This window comes from Candoia aspera, chromosome 2 (genome assembly GCF_035149785.1).
Source record: "Candoia aspera isolate rCanAsp1 chromosome 2, rCanAsp1.hap2, whole genome shotgun sequence".
NCBI lineage: Eukaryota > Metazoa > Chordata > Lepidosauria > Squamata > Boidae > Candoia > Candoia aspera.
The window spans coordinates 130635229-130656559 of record NC_086154.1 but is presented as its reverse complement, the minus strand read 5'-3'; the positions used below and the strand labels follow the sequence as shown (position 1 = coordinate 130656559).

The 21331-nt window shown below is 38.1% G+C and overlaps 2 protein-coding genes across 2 annotated transcripts in view; one reads left to right on the top strand and one right to left on the bottom strand.

Annotated features, from left to right (window-relative positions):
• Nucleotides 1–21331, top strand: part of ATF1 (activating transcription factor 1) — a 364083-nt gene that overhangs the window by 177699 nt on the left and 165053 nt on the right. The gene's annotated exons all lie outside the window — the stretch shown is intronic.
• Nucleotides 7922–20878, bottom strand: LOC134490067 (transmembrane protease serine 12-like). The gene is made up of 6 exons (XM_063292951.1): nucleotides 20870–20878; nucleotides 17730–17886; nucleotides 16973–17174; nucleotides 10188–10453; nucleotides 8791–8933; nucleotides 7922–8167 (listed from the first exon to the last, which is right to left on the bottom strand). Exons 1-6 carry the CDS (start codon nucleotides 20876–20878, stop codon nucleotides 7925–7927), a joined length of 1020 nt encoding a protein of 339 aa, XP_063149021.1. The 3' UTR covers nucleotides 7922–7924.

Sequence of the window (21331 nt, the reverse complement as noted above, 5' to 3'; positions counted from 1 at the left end):
CATTCAAAGGAGAGCAAAGTTAGGCCATTCAAATCTCCAGGGTAATGCTGTTCCAGAGGGTAAGCACTGTGACATAAAGGCATGCTTCCTGAGTCCCACCCAACGGCATGGTTTAATGGATAGTCACAGAGCATGCTGACTCTGATTATAGAAACATAGATTTGGAAGAGATTTAAGAGGTCATCAAGTCCAACTCCCTGCACACTGCAGGATTCACTATGCTATCCCCAATAGATGACAATCCACCCTGTCTGAAAACCTCAGTAAAGAGAAAGAAACCACTCTGTGCAATAACCTATTCCACAGCTCTTTCTGTCAAGACGTTCTTCCTAATGTCTAATCTATATAACTAGCAGGGGGCAGAGCCAAGATGACGATGGAGCAGCAGCTTCTCTGCTGAGTTCCTTAAGAAATTTTATATGTTCTATTCATTTTATGAACAGCCTAACTACACACCTTAATTTTTATCTAGTTTTATTTTATAAACACATTCTTGGCAAGAGATATTCTAAAACTGAACACCAAGTTCCTAAAACAATATACAGGCTTCAGTTATGACATGACAACCCTGAAGCAATGGGGAAGAACAAGAAATGCAACAGGACTAGCCCAGGCGCTCAGACTCTACCCAAACCTACAAAGCAGCCAAAAATTGAGGACTATGTGATGGACAAGAAAACTGTGAGTAAAAATAGTAACAAAATAGATCCTCTCTATTCCATCCCTCCCTCCAACAGTTAGATATACTGAACTGGGATTTGGAAACAGACATTGAACAACAACAGTTATTAGAGCTGTCCTCTACTTTGCATGAGGAATCAAACCATCTGATTGAACCCCTGTCTTTACTACCTTCCCCTGTTGTTAATACATCTCTGATGGGGAAAGAACAAGTCAAGCAATCACCAAAGTAATTTACAACAGGCTTTGCTGCTAGACAATGCTTATTAAGTGCACAAACTGTAATCTCAATTTTTGAATATTTAACTTCCATAAACACAAAGGTGGACTCTTTAAAAACAGCCTTTGTAACTTTTGTGCAGTTATGGAGATAAGCTAGCAGCTTTTAAAGTAATTCAAAACACTGGCACCAATTCTGATTTGTTTATGGACAACCAAAGGAAACAAAATTGTTCAGAAGAACAAATTAAGATTAGCAAGATCAACCAAAAACAGGCAGAGCTTACAGCCTTACCTTCTACCAAAGAGATAAGCCCAAACAAGCTCAACTGCATGCTTCAAACAAACAAGTTGCTCTAAGGATTACCCTCAATAGATTTACATTGGATGCTGGTCCACCAGAAAAGCTCTTATTCTATCACTTAACTCACTCCTTCGATGCCAGCATCGTATGATTGACCTCAGTGCTGTTGAATGGCTTCCTGGTATGACAGGTCATAAACAAATTCTATTGTCCTTTAACCATTCCACCATTCCCTCTACGCTGTTCAAAATGAAATCTTTTCTTTCCACTTTTCAAATATACCCACTGCATGTTTTCCGAGATGAAAAAAGGACTGCACTTTTTGGTTTAACATCTCAAGCAGATGCCTCATGCCACGGGCAGCGTGCCAAACACAGCAACCCAGCAACTTTAGAGTCCTTGACGAGACACTGCCCAAATAACCATATTGAAATGATGCAAGAAAAAATTGGCACTGATGAAGCTCTAGAAACAGGACTAATTAACTCTTCTGAAGCCTTACCAAAGTGCAAACAAGAAGACATACTGAGACATTTGGATGAATTAAAACAAACACTGCTACTAACCTGAGCAGCAGCTAAACCTCTAATTGACTTGATAGCTTTGGACCTTTCATCTGACAGCAACTCTGCAGAAAATTTTTATAAACTCTCTGAACCTTGCAATCAAACAACTCCGTTGAAGAAGGAAAATAATCTACATCCCAGCAAGCCCACATGTCCTTCCATTCCAAAACAGCCCAAATTGACTCAATCTAGTTCTGTTTCAAATAATGACAATTTGCCTCATTCCGTACTGAGGGCCTTGATAGGAAAACAGGACAAAATGAAGTTGTTGTATCAAGAGTACACTCTAATCAAGATCTTCAGTTTACAAATCCAGCCACGCCCAGAGACTGCAAACTAATCGATAGCCCAAAGTTGCTGTATAACTAGCGCCTTGAATTGCAGCTGGAAGTTTATTGGTAGCCAGTGTAATTTGCAAAGCAGAGGTGTTACGTAGGAATATCATTGCATACCCATAACTTTTTTACAATTAAAAAAAATTAAATGGTGAAATTTAAAAATCATAAACTGAGCGCTGCTCTGGGGGGGAGGGATCCTGGTCTCTGTGAATCCTAATCCTAATCCCCAGCCCCTTTTGTTGTTGGGTTTTGTGGGACAGATTTTTATTATTAATTTTTGTGGGTTCTCTGGCCCTGACATCTTGAGCCAGTGTCGGAGACGGCTGGATCACCCCCCCGGGTGGAGCAGCAAAGCGACGGAGCAAGGCGGGTGCAGCAGCCTGTGGGGGAAGCAGTAGACTCCAGCAGACTCCGGTAGTTTCTGGGGGACCTCTGGCAGACCGGATGGACCCTGGTGTACCCTGGCAGACTTTGGTGGACTCTGGTGGCCCTGACAAGGTGGTGGAGTATGGCAGTCCAGTCCTCCTGGACTCACGACTCCTGCTCAAAGAGCAGGTGGCAGTCATGGCCAGGAGGGCCTTTGCACAACTTTGTGTTGTGCGCCAGTTACGCCCTTTCCTGGATCGAGATGCCCTCTGGACAGTCAGTCATGCCCTCGTCATCTCCCACATAGACTATTGCGATGCGCTCTACATGGGGCTACCCTTGAAGAGTATCCGGAAGCTACAACTGGTCCAGAATGCAGCCATGCGGGCAATCTTGGGTGCCCCAAGGTCGGCATATGTAACACCTTTGCTGTGCGAGCTGCATTGGATTCCAGTCTGCTTCTGGGTCCAATTCAAGGTGTTGGTTATCACCTTTACAGCCCTACATGGCATGGGTCCAGGCTACCTGAGGGACCATCTCATCCCCATAACATCGGCCCGTCCCACCTGGTCATGCAGAGAGGGCATGCTACGGATCCCATCAGCAAGGGAGTTTCGCTTGGCGGGGTCCAGGAAGTGGGCCTTCTCTGCAGTGGTGCCCACCCTTTGGAACATTCTGTCCCCAGAGGTGAGGCAGGCCCCTTCACTCTTAAGCGTTCGGAAGGGTTTGAAGACCTGGTTCTGCCACCTCGCCTGGGACAGGAAGGGCAATAGCTCTTCCTGGGGGTGGCTGGTATTGTAGAGTTCCCTCTATCGAATGCAATCTCCACCACTTGGATTTTATATTTATATATTTATATTATTATTTTATTGTCTGGTTCTTTGTTAGGTTATTTATATATGGATGTTTTTAAATTGTTAATTTTATTGTAAACCACCCAGAGTCCCCCTTTTTGGTGGCAGATGGGCGTTGACAGAAATTTGAATAATAAATAAATAAATAACAAAAGCCTATATCCCCATCCAGACTCTCACATCCTCCAGCTACCGAGACAAGACCTTGATAGTGTCACTTAGTTGGCCAAGGACTGAACTATACAACTGAGTATCATCAGCTGTGTTGACAGATGACTTCACCCAGATAAACCTCTATGACACTCTGCAGGTCAGGTGTTTTGGACTTGATCTCTCTCTTCCCATCAAAAGTGAATGGTTGCAGCCTTCCTATCTTGGCTCCATCAGAGGTCATTAACAAGTGTGATCAATGCCATCCCAGTGCTGTGGTCCAGCTGAAACCTGACTGAAAAAAGTCCAGATAATCTGTTATCATCAGGGCCCCCTGAAGCTGCAGACTAATCCTATTCTCAACAATCTTCCCCAGAAAGAGGAGGCTGCAGAATAGACAAAAGCTGTCTAAGACTTACTTAGTCCAGTTATGGTCTCCTGAAGAAGGGGTGTATTAGTGCCTCTTTCAAGGCATACAGAATGACCCACTCCCTCATAGAAGAAGTCACCACTATATGGACCTGACAGCTCTTCAAGATACCGAAGCAGGGGTGGATCCACTATGAAACTAATGAAACTTAAGCTTCAGGGCCCCTAATCCTGGAGGGGCGCCAGAAGTGACTTTAGTCCACATTGCTTAAAAATTTTGGGTCTACTGTATGAGAATGGTTTTTAAAAAAAATAATATTAATAATATAGTGTAATTCAATACAAAATAATAGTTAAAATAAAAATTTAAAGGTTATTAAAGTATTGTGTAGGCTAGCTGTAAATGAAAAAAAAACGTTCAAATTAAGGATGTTTCATTCTAAATATATTTAATATAAAACAATTATAAATAATTACATAATGTAATTTTTTCCCTTTTTAACAGAAGTTGAGACCCTAGAAGAATAACAATGAGTTCACGAAAGTTAAGTGGATACCAAAAACGCAAACTCAAGGAAAAGTGATCTGATGAAATATCTGAATGTCAAAAACTAACGAACTATTTTGCAATGTCAAATCTGTCAACACCTACAGTTGAAACAAGTCAAGCAAACACCATGGAAGCCAGTAATAGTGCACAAGCCGTGGGTGCTCTTTCTAGCAATATTCAGCCCATTGTTGACACTTTTGATACAGATGATCACAGTGGTCAACATGAAAGTTCCATGGAACAAGCAGAGACTGAGCAGAAACATGAAAAAGGAAGCAGGCAGTGATTTCAAAGAATACTGTGACCTTGCAAACTGGCCCATAACAGTTGATAATGATTTCATATAGAATTGTTTAATGCAAGACATAGGTTTTTTTTTTTCAAAATAAAAAACCAGATGATCTATATACCAAACCAAGCAGGGTTTACAAGGAGCAAAACAGGTGTTTCTCAAACAAATATTTTGAAAAAAGATTGAAAAATGACAAGATGCTAGTTTACTCAAAGAGCAAAGGCTGTATATACTGTTTTGTTTGTAAACTCTTTTTTAAATGCCAAACATCACTTACAACAGGTAGGTTTTCTGGTTGGATGAATGTACTCAGAACTCTGGAGAATCATGAAGATGGCATGGAATATAAGAGGGAGATGTTGTGTTGGATAACAAGGAAGTCAAATAAAAATACTGTAGGTCAACAACTTGAAGAACAGATGAGAAAAACCATACAGTACTATTTTGAAGTACTGAAGAGTTGTAGCTGTTATAAAGTTTTTATGTGAAAGATTTGGCATTTAGAGGTCATGAGGAGAAGTGGGGCTCACCAAATAATGGAAACTTTATGGGGACCATTGAACTTGTTGCAGAGTTTGACCCATTTTTACATGAACATCTCGAGAAATGTAAAAAGGAAAAGTAAATGCTACTTACCTATCCAAAACCGTGTATGGAGAATTGATAGAAATCATGGGAAAACATGTGCAAGATGAAACTGTGAATCAAATCAACAACATGGACACCAAATACTACTCTATTATTGTTGACCCTAGGCCTGACATGTTGACCAGCTGGTAATTGTGGTTCAATACTGCTATAATGGAAAACCCTGTGAGAGATTTTTAACATTTTTACCAATCCACGACTTTGTTCAACAAAATACAACAAGTCCTGGGTGAATGTAAGCTTTCACTTGAAAATGTCCGTGGTCAGTCTACAATAATGCATCTAATATGAAGGGCTTGAAGAAAGGGCTGCAAGCACTCTTTAAAAACGTTAACAGGTATGCAGACTATGTACCATGTGCAGCCCATTCACTTAACCTTGTTAGAGAAAAGGCAGTGTCTATTGTACCTTAAGTTGTTGACTATTTTGGCACTTTGCAGGAGCTGCATGGTTTCTTTTCTGGATCTCCATGAAGATGGGGGATTTTAAACACAGGGCAATCCACATTTTTCTCTGAAGAGCTTAAGTGTAACTAGATGGTCTGCACATTATGAAGCAGTGTATATATTTAAAAATGGATATATGGGGTTTTTACAAACTCTCAGACTTGTTTTTGAAGACTCAGAAGAGATGCCTGAATGTAAACGAGATGCAAAGAATTTATACCACAAGTTGGTAAAGCTGGAATATGCTATTTTAACAGTTGTTTGGGAAGAAGTGCTGGAGCGTTTCAACAAAACAAGTAAGAAACTCCAAACCCCTGGTTTTGATATATTTGAAGGTTATCTTCTGCTATCATCTTTACTTTTGTTTAAGAACTCAGAGAAAATTCAGCCAATAGGATTGCACACTATCAATCAGAAGCAAAAGGTTTGTGTGAAGATATCACCTCAAGTTATTCTGATGCTTCCGAATGCATTGTTACAAGGAAATTTTCAGACGGAACAGGTGGTATTGCTTCTTTGAGAGGAGCTGACAAATTTAGGATAGAAGTTCTATATCAACTCTATGATTGCTTGATAATCCAGTTACACAAGAGGATTGACCCTTATGAGCAGATTGCAAAAAGGATCAAGTTCCTCTCAGAATTGGTGAACAATTCTGAATTCGATGAGGACAGTATTAAACTTATATCATATTACAAAGATGATATTGACCACAAATTAGTAAACGAGAGTTATCAGTTCAAATAATATTTGCACCTTAGGAAATCCCAGAACCCAGAAGAAAACACGTCATCTAAAATGCAACGTGCAGAGGTTCTTCAGCTTATTTGTGAGCAATACCTCACTGAAGTGTTTCCCAATATTATTACTGTGCTTAAGCTGTACTTGACAATGCCTATCATGAGCTGTGAAGCAGAAAGGAATTTTTTAAAGCTATCCTTTATATAGAACAAATTTTGGTCTACCATGACTGAAGAGCACTTAAATTCTTTATGCATATTCTCTCTAGAAAATGACATTTCAAGGAAGCTCGCATATGACAAAACTGTATGTGAATACGTTGCTAGAGGAAACAGAAAAGAAGTATTTTGTAAAAAGTGCTTCATGTAGTATGTATTCTCACAGGTGTCTAAAGTAAAATATATATTGACTGTGGTCTTTTCTATGTTTTATTTCATCGCTCTGTGATGCATCATGCATGTATATAACATTTCCCTAATTTTCATCCCCCCATAACTATCCTCTGAAATCTACTAAAACACAAAAAAGAACACTGTCGACTTTGGGGACACTGTTGTACCACCATGTTCCTTCTGGTTCTCAGAGGCTTTTTTCAAGGGAAAAGGGTTCTCTTTCCTTGGCTTAGCCTGCTGTCAGAACCCAACCAGTGTCTCTGAACTATCTTATTATAACACTCTGCCCCCACTTATATTATAGTTCTATTACCAGTATAGTTCATCTGCAACATCTTGTTGCTTCAACTTAACAGTTTTTCTAATAAAGTTACATTAGCCTGAATTGCTGCTTAGAGAAAGAAAAATAGGCTGTTCAATTTCCTGTAAGAGATGTAGCCATCAATATTTTTCAATTTTCTGGTATTTAAAACTTTTGAAATACTATGAAATTAGCTCAGCCAAATCCCTATAGGATGGTTACTTGGTTGAGAATGAAAGTAAAATATTTCACTGAAATTTCAAGCATAGAATCAACTGCAAGTTTTATTTTTTAATGCCACTAATACATGATGACATTAGGCATTTGTCATATGCATTTCTTCTGAATTTATATGGAATAAGATAATGTAATTCTACAAATTATTAGTCCCCCTCCGGGAGGAAAAATATTTTCACTATATACCACTCACTATTACTGATATATTAAAATATTCTTATATTTTAATCCATTTTATAGTCACAATGAAATTCACAGCTATATATGTACAGATATAACGGCATGAAACTGTTTCGTTTTTAAAATTACAATTTAAATAATGCTTTTCAACCTATTTAGGCTATGTAAGTGAAAGATTACAAAATGTATGCTAAACATAATGCATCCATATTGTTAAAATAATATTTTGTTTTATACATGTTTATAGAGGAAGCGATGTTTAAAAGACAATCTGAGATCATGTCAATTTTTCATAGAGAAATATGGAATGTTATCCATCTTATTATCAATAAGATTAGAACATTATGAATGTTCACAGTAGTAGATCTGCTACCTAGAGAAAGAGTTTTCAACCAACTTTTATAATTAACTAGACGTACATAGATTCCTGGACGTTTTGGTCGGCCACAGCCAACACCAAAGCTGGTTATTCCTACCAGGTAATACTTTGTGACATCTTGGACATAGCACATCAATGGTCCACCACTATCTCCCTAAAAAATGAAAGAGTTAATTTGAACCTTGCTTAGAATATACTTCCATTTTAAGATGCTGAGGGCCTATTTTGGCATGAATTGTTATAATAAAATATTGTTTCTAAGAAAATATGGAAAGTTTGAATTAGGCAATCTTGTGAGTCATTAAGACTGCAATACTACAAGGTGCACTCAGGAGTCACCCCACTTAATTCAATGGGGCTTCCTCTTGGGTAAGTGGTGCAGGATTGTGCATTACAAAATTTCCTCATGGGTATTTTGGGGATTCAGATTCCAGCACAAATATGCTTACTCTGAAAATCAAGCTACAGATCTAGAAATGCATAAGAATATTCACCCACTGTTAAGTTTTATGATTATTATATATGCAGATGTAGAAAAGAACCACGTTCAACCTCTTTTCAAAATTGTTTTGTATGGAAACAAAGTGATTGAAATATTCTAAGCAAAGTGAGAAATCTTAGTTGAACTATATTGTGTCACTCCTAGTGCCTGTTTTACTACAGGAAGTGTCAACTAATTTTATTACCTAGATTTGCAACTTTATGTGCTTGATATGTCAAATGGCACCAATCAGGGTGTTATGGCAAGAAATTTAAAAATGGAATTATCTGTTTTACCTGACAGCTATCCGCATCTCCACTTTCAGAGCCAGCACAAAGCATATTCCATGTTATTGCTCCAGCATACCAATCGTATCTGTTACAGATATATTGTGGAATAATAACAACCTGTGCTTCTTGTAATATATATTTGCTTCTACCTGTAATGAAAACATAAAATAATGCTACAAGTATGATCTATGCTTCTGTTTTTTAAAGTATAAGCAAAACTGCTGCCTACTGACAGCTATTTACTTTCTGAATAGCAGCCATATTTGTAGAGGCAAGAATGAATTTTAAAGGTTTGTCCCTTGTCCACAATAATTTGTATATATGAGGGATGGAAGGCATACCTTTTTATACAATGTGTCATCACTAGAGATGCTAAGAGTTTTTCATTGTGCTGAGTCCTGCATGTCTGGTGTGAAATGAATATACAGCACTTTACTAATATACATTATTATGACCTGCAGTCACAACAATAAACCTATTTATTTACTTACTTTATTAAGCCTATGCAAGGGAGCTAATTGGATTTTTCATGGATGAATTTCTGAAGCAAAATACTGCTTTACTCATACTAGCTCAGTGTGGAAGTATATGTACACCATTTACAAAGCAGAGGTTGGAATTTCAAGGTCAGAATACTTCCAATGTGATTGGTAGAATGACAGTAAATATCTGGCAAAGTTGGAACAGCCCATGGAACTGGATGGTTGGGCAGTGGAATGTTTTGGCGGAAAACAAGTGATAGTAAAGAAGACCACTGGTGTATGTGGTACATGAACACACTATACGCAGTTTTTTCTCAGACAAGGTTTACATTATTTTGTCAATATCCTTTTCTTTCATATCAACGGCAAACAATTGTTTAAGCAGTATATGAATGGAACTGTATCAACTCATAATTCTTGCTCTTGATCTTTGAACTGAGTCTCCCTCCCCATTAATCATCTTTTTCTTGATTTATGTTCCTATTTGGGACAGGAAGATACCCAAGTAGAACTCCTCAGTCAAAACGATTTGCTTAAGAGCAAGTATTTATGTAAATACTGTAATTTACAAAAATACCCACTTTCATTTTTTCAAAAAGAATCAGTGTTTCTTTTATTACCATTATTACTTATAGTCATGAAAATCTATGAGCAATGCTTACTGAAATTGTAGAAACAGAAGAGATAGCTGCATATAATGCTCAGTGATTGATGGAACAAAAGCAATATAAGCACAAAATTTGAATGCAAACACACACACACACACACACACACACAGAGCCTGTGTACCATAAAGGTCAACATAGGCTTTTCTCCACATAATGGGCTAAATGGAAGTAACACAGAAAGACTTTATGAGGTCACTGAAATTATGTCTGCACTGAACAATAAATTAATTTACAGGGAAATTAAAGCATTTACCTTGCTCGTTTGTAGTTCCCCATCCTGTTATGTAACATGGAGTATCATTACTTAGAAAAGGAAGATTGTAGGGTAAGCAGATGGGCTGGATATAATCATTAAATGTGATAGGATTGTATAATTCAAACAATGCAACATCATTTTCATAAGTATCGCTCTCGAAATGAGAATGGATTACAATTGTTTTGATTTGACGCTTTACAGTGTAATACTGATAATGATAGAGATTATGCAAGCCAAATACAGCTGTCCAAAATTCTGGATTCCTAGGAGAGGGGAAAAATTATATAGACAATGTTTACTACAGAATTATTACTTCAGTGCTGCTTGAGAATTGTCATGGTATCTGTTCTAGGCAAAACTAGTAAGCTTGTTACTAGATCAAAATCAGAATCAGTCATCCTTTGTAGAATCAGAAATTTGATTATTAATAGGAAACCTACCTCTGCTGAATATATCATGTAGAAGATTTAGTCACAAGGTCCAACCTGGTTTCAAATGAGACAAATGCAATCAGATCTTAACTTTGATTGTCAGGGCTAAACTATCAGATCTGGGCTGTACAAATCTCATTAGAGATTCTTCTAGAAAATTCTCTATTTTGCTGTCATTTAATGGTTGTCTGGATTCTTTGCAGCCTCGATCCGGGAGCCTCAATACAAAATAATTACATTAAAACAATTAGCTCTTCTGAAAGTGTTTAAAAATTATGAGAAGAGGTCTTGGAATTGGAACTCAGTGGACTCAAAACACTTGACAGTACAAAATTGTCTTTAAATCTATTTTGGCAACTCATCAAAAACAGTATACTACTACTTAATAGCACTACATTTTAAAATCTGTATTATATTAATTAAATCTGTCTGGAGAGCATATGAAGCATAATTAGATTGGTACATAGTAATATCTCTACTAGTAATGATAATTAATTGAACATTTTGGTTGAATGTTTTTGATGAAATTGGAAAAAATATACCACCAGCTTTGGTAATAAGTTCTGTGATTTTATTGCCAATTTCCTCCAACCTTCATTAAACTGTACAAGATAGAAATGGATTTTTGCTTTTAGCTCCCAGTTTTAGTGTACCAAAACATTGGAAAACTACTTTGTATCTTTCAATTCACAATAGTTAAAAATGTGGAATATAGAATTGGCTGAAAAAGCAACACAACAGTAAAGAAGCATCATTTAATTAGGGTTTTATTCACATTTGGTCTCTGTTTTTTAGTTATATTCACAGAGTAATTTCTAATAATTGCATAATAAAGATATTAGATGTATATTTTTAATGTGTTGCATTTCTACCTAAGATTATAACTGTTCAGTCATTCAGTTGCTTCTGACTCTTCATATCCTAAGGAGATCTTTTTGCCAGGATTGCCTGTTAGTAACTGCTTGAAGTTTTCATAATCTCGTGCTTGTGTCATCAGTCACCTTTGCTTTTGTTCATGAGCAAGCTTTAGTCTTGTCCTGATGGTCTTTTTGGACAGCAAATGTTGCTTCCTGGCACACCTCTGACATAGATCTAATTTGTGCAACTTCTTTCTAATGGCAGACTTGTGCACTTTCACATCAATACTGGCAAGAGCTACCTGTAGGTCCTGTGCTGGAATTCTGGAATTCTTAAGAGACTTCTTTCAGCATCTTGCATTCTCCTCTCTGGCTGAACTTGCTAGGACGGCCTGGCCCAGGCAAGTTGGCAGTTGTTTGAAATCTTCTCCAATTGAAGATGATCTTCTGGACAGTAGAATGATTGATTTCCGATTGTTTGGCAATCTTTTTAAATGCCTTCCCACACTCATGGGCATCTATACCTTCTTTCTGAAAGCCTCAGAGGGCTTTTATCTAGGCATGGTTATCTCACACACTTCAACAGCTAAGAGGAAATCATTCTAAGTGTCTGAGATTTAAATAAATCAGGTTCCTCCCAGATCCTCTCTAATGATGCTATAATCATTTACACCTGATCTGGTGCACCTGATCTAATTTTAGGTATTTGAGATAGTGATAAAAGTAGGGGCTTACTTACTTTTTCCACATGGAAATTTGCATTTATTTTTATTTAAATTACACAATGGATTACAAAATGTAAATGGTGCATGATATTTGTTATTATCATATCCCCTTTATCTATCAATATTGTTGAAATAAAGATAAAATATCTGTATATTGAAATATGTTGAAAGCCAAACATTTCAATGGGGTGTACTTACTTTTTCACATGACTGTATACTATTTATTTGCAAATTCAAAAAACGAAACAGTGAATATGGAAGATGCAAAGATTTTTTCAGCCATTTTTTTCCTCTTCTGAGCTTCAGTTTCTTCACTGACTGTGGGATAGAAGCATCTAGGATAAGCTGACATTTTGATGAATCCATTCTTCCTTCCACTAGCACACTACTTCTTTTGCCATTGTCGCCACATAGTTCCTAAGAGTAATAGAGCGACTCCTATTCTTCCCAATGAGCAAGGTGCCTTTTTCTTCAAACACTTCACCTTTTTTTTCAAATATATCTTGAATAGTTGTGGTTAAACAGTTCAATTTTTGTTTCATCAATCCAAAGCTTTTTATTTCAAAGTATTATAGGCTTGTCAACATTTTTTTTTTTTGCATACTTTAAACCAGCCTTTCTCAACTTTTGGCCTTGGAGGAACCCTTAAATATTTTTCAGGCCTCAGGGAACCCCTGCACATTCAGGCTCAAATATAGGCCAGAGGTTACAAAATTATTATATTTGTTTCATGGGTAGTCCTGTATATATGTACTAACAGTGTTCTTAAACTAAAAATAAAGAATGAAACTTACCTCTTTAAAGTGAAGTTGCCCAAATTTGAAATAATTTTTAAAATAGTGTTCTCCCAGGGAACCCCTAGTGACCTCTCGCAGAACCCTAGGGCTCCATGGAACCCTGGTCAAGAAACCTGCTTTAGACAATAATTTTTGTGATGAAGTTAGAAAATGCAACCTTCTGACAACACTTCCAGGCAGATCACCTTTGAATAAGCAACACTGTGCTGTGCACCTGTGGACAATTTCTCCAGTGTCAGCTGAACTTTTCATCAGGTCATTTACAGGGATCTGTAGGTTCTCTTCTGCGGATCTGATTTGTTTGGGGGCAGTTTTCCTTGATCTGTCATTTAATGTCTTAGTCAGTGAAAAACTGAAGCTGAAAAGAGGCTGGATAGTTCAGCAATGCAATTATCTGAAACAATACCTTTAAATCAAGCACAAAGTACCTGTAGGAAAGAACAAAGATTTTTAAATGGATTTTAAAGTCCCCAGACATGAATATGACTGAAAATCTGTGGCTAGATATCTAACATTCAGTGCATGTAAGGACACCTGCAAATATTTCTGAATTTGAAGGTGTTCTGCAGGGAAAAGTGGGGGAAAAGTTCCAAAAGCAAGAACCAATATTTACAAGTATCATTTCAAAGCTGTTGTTTCTGCCAAAGGAGGTATTATAAGATACTGACTGAAAGGGTATCCAAACTTTTGCACCTGCCATATTCACTGTTTTTAATTTTGAATCTGTAAACAACTGCACCCAAAATTCTAGGAAGATGTAATGTTTAACTTTGTAACATCTAGAGATTATGTCATCTTATGCTGAATTAGGAATTCATAGAAACAATCTGACCAAAAGGATCCTTCAACTTTTTCATGCAACTGTACTCTGTGGCTCCACTTTCCTTTCCTGTGACTTCAATTTCTTCCAGTGCTCTCCTTGAGATATTAGGTTCCTCAATCCTTTTTTTGGTTTCAGAGTGTTTATATACATCTTTGTTATTACCTAGTGCAGAGATGGGACAACCCGCAGCTCTTGAATTCCCTGTTTGTGACCCTCATCCCATGACTGTCAGCACAATTTCCTGCCATTTCAAAATGAGAAACATGAGAATTTTAATGTGGGCCCTAAACTAGGCACATCAGAGTTGCTGTTGTTGTTATTTAAAAAAAAGACACCTCCCCCCAATCCTCAGTCCCACCCAGCCACGTGATTTGTACCCATCCAGCTTGTGGTTCTCAGTCTCCCAAAAGTGCTTAGAGTATCTCTTGGCTACAAAAAGTTACTCATCCCTGGGCTAGGAAGACATAAACATAATTTTGTCCAGAAAAAATATTCTTTTCCCTTAGCCACTAATTTCTAGAATATTTTGGCTGGCTGATTTCTTCTTTGAAGTCCAGTTAGATAACTTGCACCCAGCTAAACTTGGCCAATCACAAAAAGGTAAGCAATCTAGGACCTGGGTGGTATTTCAGTGGGAATTCACCAGGAAATCCCAAGGCTGTAGACCACACTGAGAAGCCACAAAAAAATCCCACAAGAAGGCAATGGCAAACCACTTCCGTATTGATGCCAAGAAAATTATATGGACCTGTAATGTAATCCCAAAGGGTCACACTTAACTTGAGGGACACTATCATTTCTTCTTTCCAATATCCATTTTGTCTTTTAATATCAGATGTTGGTTTCCAAATTTCCTTTTCCAAGGTTCTATAGATGCAGCCATTTCCAAACTGAAAACGTGCCTCATTATCTGCTATACTGTCTATTATAGTCACCTGTGTGAGAAAAATCCTTAGCAAAGTGCTAGGCTCCTAATACCTAGAACCTAATTAGTACTTGGTGGCATTTTTGCTATTAGATTGCTAGATCTCCAGTGCATGGTTTCTTTTGCTAAAACAACCTAAATATTATGGGTCAATGAAAGCCACTGCAACTGAATGTTAGGAATTGATCATTTTATGGGACTTCTGGGGAAGAAACGGCAGACTGAAGATGGCTCTGCAAAAAGTAGAGCTGATGATGACTATGGCGGAATAAAGAGCCAGCAAGTAGACTGGCTCTTCGATAATTCCTCTCTGGACAAGGAGAGGACTTGGGATCGCCCACAAGTGCTCCAGGCAGCTGCTGCCTGTGAGGAAACCACAAGATAGCGGTCTCCGGTGGGTTTAGAGCTCTAGGAGACGAGAGAATAACCATCTTGTACAAACCACAGTTGGCACCTTTGAAAGGACACTAAGTTCACATACTTCCTTTTCTAATCACTTTTGGAAATTGCTTGTTATCTGCTTTCCAGCTATTACAATCCTTTGGATCAACATGTTTTACAGCACCGGGTGAGTTTCCCTCAATCCTTAGTGAAAGAAGTTTTAACTACAAGTTTAAGAACTTTAAAAAAAAAATTGTGGAATAAACAGCAAAAGTGTGATTAAAACTTTGATTTTAGAAAGTTACAAATGGACTAAGGGACCAGATAAACTTGAAATAAGATTTTGGAATTAATTATAAAGAATCCTTCCTATGGGAAAATGGTTTTGTTTGGAATTCTTTTAAAAAAGAAACATAGTAAGATTTTAAAAATTGGACACTAAAGGGAACTAGAGGGAACTAAAGATTACAGTTAAAGGAACAATCAAACTTGACTTACAATTACTGAATGAAGCAAAATATTTTAACATTGGACTGAAGGATATTTTTCAACAATAGACCCAGAAGTTAAGAGTGTCTGCCTCTGTAGCTAGACTGTATCTAAAACATGTTATGGAAGAGGAACAAGTTCTACCTGACAAGATTGAGACAGAGTTGAAAGTGGATTTAAAAATGAAAGGCTACAAGAATGACATGGAAAAAGATGTTACAGGTAGTCCTCGCTTAACGACCACAATTGGGACCAGAATTTTGGTTGCTAAGGAAAGCAGTCATTAAGCAAATCTAACCCAATTTTACAACATTTTGCGGTGGTCGTTAAGCAAGCCATGTCATCGTTAAGCGAATCATGCAGTTTTCCATTGATTTTGCTTGCCAGAAGCCAAGTTAGGTTAGGTTAGGTTAGGTTAGGTTATGATTGTTAGAAGTAAAAGGAAGGAATGTAAGGTTGGTTTATTTGATCAAGGTTAAAGTAGATATGTTGTTATCTCTGGTAACCGTTAACGGACTTCTGCTGGCATCAGGACTGAAATGACGAGGCTTTATGGATTTGTTTATTGATAAGAGATGGGATATGGGAAGAAGAGATCATTTGTTGTATTTTAAGAGATGTTGATAAGTTACTAAAATTGTTTATTCTTGTTGTGATGAAGGGGGAAGTCACTTCTTTATACATTTCTTTCTTTTCTTTACTATATTTTAATGTTTCTTTCTTTTCTCTGTTTTCCCTTTTTCTTTCTTTTCTACTCTCTCTTTTTATTCTATTTTTTTCAGTTTGTATTAGTTTTTACTGTTGTAATCATGATATTTAATAAAAATACTATAAAAAAGATTTCATCAATTTATACAATGGATATTTTCTGTCAACTTGTGAAGCTTAATTTGGTTTTGGTTTTGAATCTTCCTTCGTATAAATCTTGTGTACTCGTCTATGGGGCACACCTAAAAATCTGATTTGACTGATCTGAAATTCATTCTTTTTAATACATATTTCCATGATCTCAAATAAATAAATAAGTTTCATGAGAAAACAAACTACCTTTTTAAGTTATATGTGACATAACTATAAGTCAAAGGTTGCCTACATACGTAGGTTCTTCATTGTTTTCTGCACAACCAATCCTGTTCAATTCTTAATTTGGTGTATTTTACTAGGTGGAACATTTTACCTCGCCCCAAATAAAACTGTACATTTCTAATAGTACTTTTCTTGCTTGATAAATCAATTCCAGAGGACAAAATAGATTTACAAAAATGTACAAATATTTTCAAATCAAACAATTTTTATCAAACTTTTCTTTCATCTAAAATTAACTGAGAATGGTTTAAAATTAAAAGATACATACTTCCATTTTTTAATGCAGTGTGCTGCTGTCAGCACTGCGTTGTTAGCAATTAATGATCCGCCACAAATATGATAGTATCCTACACCAAAATGGTAAACTTGAAGACTAACTTGCCATGGCCACGCCCCAGGTGGAGCATCACGTCCACCCACAATCCGAATCCCTGATGCTATCTCATCCATAACAGGCCTTGTTCCACATTCTAGAAATCAAAACACCAAGACTAATTAAGTGTAATATTTGTAAGCGGTCCATAAAACACCCTGCAATCAGCATAAAAATAGATCCTGGATGCAATTTCAATTAGAATCTAATTTGAATGTCTGTAGTCTCCTCCCACATTATTTTTATACACTGACCATGCAGAATTCATTAATTTAGGGTTTTTTCAGCCATTTCCCTCCCTCCCTCCCTCCTTCCCTCCTGCTTATCCTCTGCTTTTTCTAATATTTTGCCTGATGAAGATAATTGTTTGTACACTTTTGTGATACTTTACGTTGCTGATCTAAAATAACTACTGTTAATATGGATTGCTTTGAATTTGTCCAGCATGACCATCTTTATTTTTGTCTAAAATCAATCATTCGTTTAAGCTGGAACCGTTTCTCTTTGTGAGATTTCCAAGAATTGTGAACATATGAACCTCTGATTTTCTTAGAGCAGAGCTTAGGTCATTCTATAGAGGGTATCTCTCCCATTTCCTCTGGAGGTAGGACTGTAGAAAAAATCTACAGTTGCTTTGTATGGGAAGAAATACCTCCTATCTCTATTCTGGCTTTGTCTTGTTCTGGAGAGCTTGCTGGCTCCACCAGAAACTCCCTCAAGTTTGGCAGATCTCCACCTTTTTTTTCTTTTCTTTTTTCTTTTCCTTCCACCTTATCTCCCACAAGCTCAGTAGAACTTCCTACATAGCTCTGAAGTTAAAGGACACCAACTTGCTATCCATGGATGTGTCAGAGACACTCTCCACAGTTGGGGCTGGGCTAGAACAGTGGGAGACAATATTTTGGGGCTCCTCAACTGGATCAAATTATAGTGGGGGCAATGAAGGGGAGGAGGAATGCTCCTTCTCATCTACCTTCTCGGAGACCTCCTTCCTGATCTTCAGTGCAGAGGTTGAGGCCCAGATTCAGGCAATGAAAAGAAAGAATGGCACCCAATCTTTCCCCTGCCCCCCTCCCTGTCAGCTCTACAAGGAAGAGCAGGCTAAGAAACCAGTGCCACATAGAATAGGGCTATTTTGATTTGTAACAGTTATAAAAGAGATTCTTGCAAGTCTGAACGTGTTTCCCCCTCCCTATCTTTATCTTTGTGTGAACTAGGGTAGGACTTGTTCGAGATGTTTTCTCAAATTATTTTCTTAATGCTGATTCTTCTAAATACAAATTACAGCTGGTGTGCAAATGTCTCTTTTACACGGATGAAATCTCAAGTAGATGAAGTTTTAGCAGACCCAGTGGTAGGGTGTACATACCAGGAACTCAGTAAATATAACAGCCTTTCCAACCATTAGCTGTCATAAACAAGTCTACACAAATCACTCTCAGCAAGTAGATCCCAACTCTTTTAGAGAAGTAAAACTAGAGAAAAAAACCCAAGGAAAATAGTTTAGAAAAGTCTAAACTTGCTTTAGGAGCTCTTTTTTTTTTTTTTTTTACAAAGCTAATTCTTCTTTACCACCTTAGCTCCTTCCCCAGTGTAGCATTGTTTGGAGTGTTGGAGCTCTTCTTTCCATTTAACTAGACTCAGTTGAGACAGTGGAAGTGCTAAATCAATAATGGAAGGGAGAAATACTAATAAATTGAAGCTCTATTTTTGTCAGTGATTAGGAAACACAGCTAGTGATCTATGACATTCATAAGCTGTTTATGTATTTAATATAAGAATTAAGTTAGGAAAAAAACAGAAAATATTTCTTTTATGGGTGGCCACTGTAGGAGGAGAGCCATGTTAGTCTGTGGTAGCAAAAAATCAGAAGTCTGGTAGCAAGCACTTTTTCCAACTAACAAATTTTATCAAAAGGCATAAGCTTTTCCAACTACAAAAAGACATCCTAGGCATCAGTGAAAATTGAGATGGACAAAATAAGCCTCTATCACTAGATGGAATACATAGAAATCAAATTGACTATATTATTGTTAAAAGGAGATGGAGGAGTTCAGATGTAGCATCAAAGACACGGCCAGGTGCTGATTAGGGAACAGATCACAAACTGCTTGTGAGCAAGGTCCAACTTAAGCTACAGAAAAAGAAAGCTAGTCAGTTTCCACAATATGTTCTTGAACGAATACCCACAATTTTCAATGAGAATACCAGGAATCCTGAACCTCATTGAAAAGGAACCAGAGGACCTGAAGAATAAACTTAAGGAAGTATTAAGGATTAATGTGAAAAGAGACAGCCAAAGATTAAGAAAGCATCACTTGTGAGAACCAGTATGCTCAAATTTAAGTGATCTATGCACTGAGATTTGTGAAGTCCCAATGGGTCTTATGCAACCTACAAATTTAACTCCATAGCCACCCGTTACTTAGGGAATCCGTTATTTAGGGAATAAAAATACTAAAGCTGCTATGATCAATGTACACAACCCTTACAGTTCCAAAGGGGATGCTTGATCTGGCCTAAGGTAACTAAGTGTTTGAGAGCATCAGTAAAGATGCTGGTGCCTGCATCGCGCTAGAATGTGAACTACAAGAGCATTAGAAAAGAAGAGCATTATATGCATGTACAAAAGCAAAAGCATATATGCAAGAGGTGCTTCAGGTGAAGCAACTAAGGGCCTAAAAGTGTACCCTATCAGGGAAGAAACAAAAGGCAGGAAGAATTACCAAATATGAACTCAGGAAAGCAACAGCCACAATGGATCCACAACCCTAATTATGCATCGTGACAATTAGGAGCTGTTTCAATGGAATCAAATTTTAGAAAGACTAAGAGCATTTACGCCATTTCATAAAAATAATGTTCTTGAAGTCAAATAACAGCCCCTGAACCAAAAGAAGACAATTAAGCAGTAGATTCATCAGATCAATAAGGGTCTCCAAATGTACAACCTATGATTTATTCTATAATTTCAAGAGCAGATTCTGTAGAATTTTAAAGAGACTTCTGGTCCAGAATGGGCGACTTAGCCTACCTAACAGCAAAACTGCGACATTTGTTGGCATCAAGGCAAAAGCATCTTCCAACCTGATCCCAAAGAGCTTTTCTGAAGCTACAATATCCACGCACCGTATGTCAAATAATTTCGTGCACTGATTGCAGGAAGGACAAGAAAACGTATGCAAAGCTATCTGGTTGAAGCAGTTTCCACCTCAGAAGGCGTACCTTCCGGGCGGGTTTTGAACAATACTGTAACCTAAACTGCCGACACGTTCGGGAGTTTCTCGCCAGAAGAACATCAGAAAAGAGACTTCAGTCTACTGATATTCGTAAGACCGATCCGTATCTCAATAGCTGGATCTGCCATGCTGTTAACTGGAAGTAGATCCCGATAACCTCAATAAAACAACTTTCACGAAAAAAAAAACACTGTGCGTTTCAACGGATGTCTGTTTCTCAGTGTTTGGAACCACCACATTCTAGGGAGAAAAACCTTTGCATCAAAAATGCCCTGTGGCTTTTGGACGGCCTAGCGAAAGTCCTGCACGACTGTATTTTTTGAGCTAATATTTGAAATGAACCAGCCGGCTATCTCTGTTTGCGAGTCAGGGAGCGGAACGCGAGCGCTTCGCGTGTACATCTTCTGGGACTAATGTTATGGCCTACGGGAGTAGTACTCCGGCGCACGCCCTGACCTCGTCCCGGGACCGAGCTGAAGCACCGTGAGGGGGAACCTGCCTAGGCTCAGCGCCCGCCCAACCCACTGCCGAAGGTGGGGGAAGGTCGGCTCACCATTTCCATCGCTCGCATCTGAGAAGCTCCCACTGAACAGCGCCAGAGAAAAAAGAGAAAAGAGCGCGAGTGGAGAACTCCGATTCATTCTCCTGGTAAGGAAGAACATGGCGGCCTGTTTTCCCGCGCGCCGTCCGCGGCCGGAGGAGGCTGGAAGGAGTAAGTGAAGCGGTTGAACCAGGCCGAGGAAAGGGGTTCGGTGCCTTTCGCGCGCCCTCCCGCAACCACCTCTTGGAACTCAGCCTGCAAGAGGCTTCTCTGGCACATGAAATGTCCCATATCGGACGAGGGGAATAGAAATGGGGAGATTTTTAATCCGCTTCCCATGCAGTTATTTACCAAATGCGATTCTAACCCGCGGGAAGTAACCAATTAATAAACCATTTATATTCCTATCTCTTTGCAATAAGCAAGACATTGGTGAGACAAGATTTGCTGCATGGACTGGACGAAGATAATCTG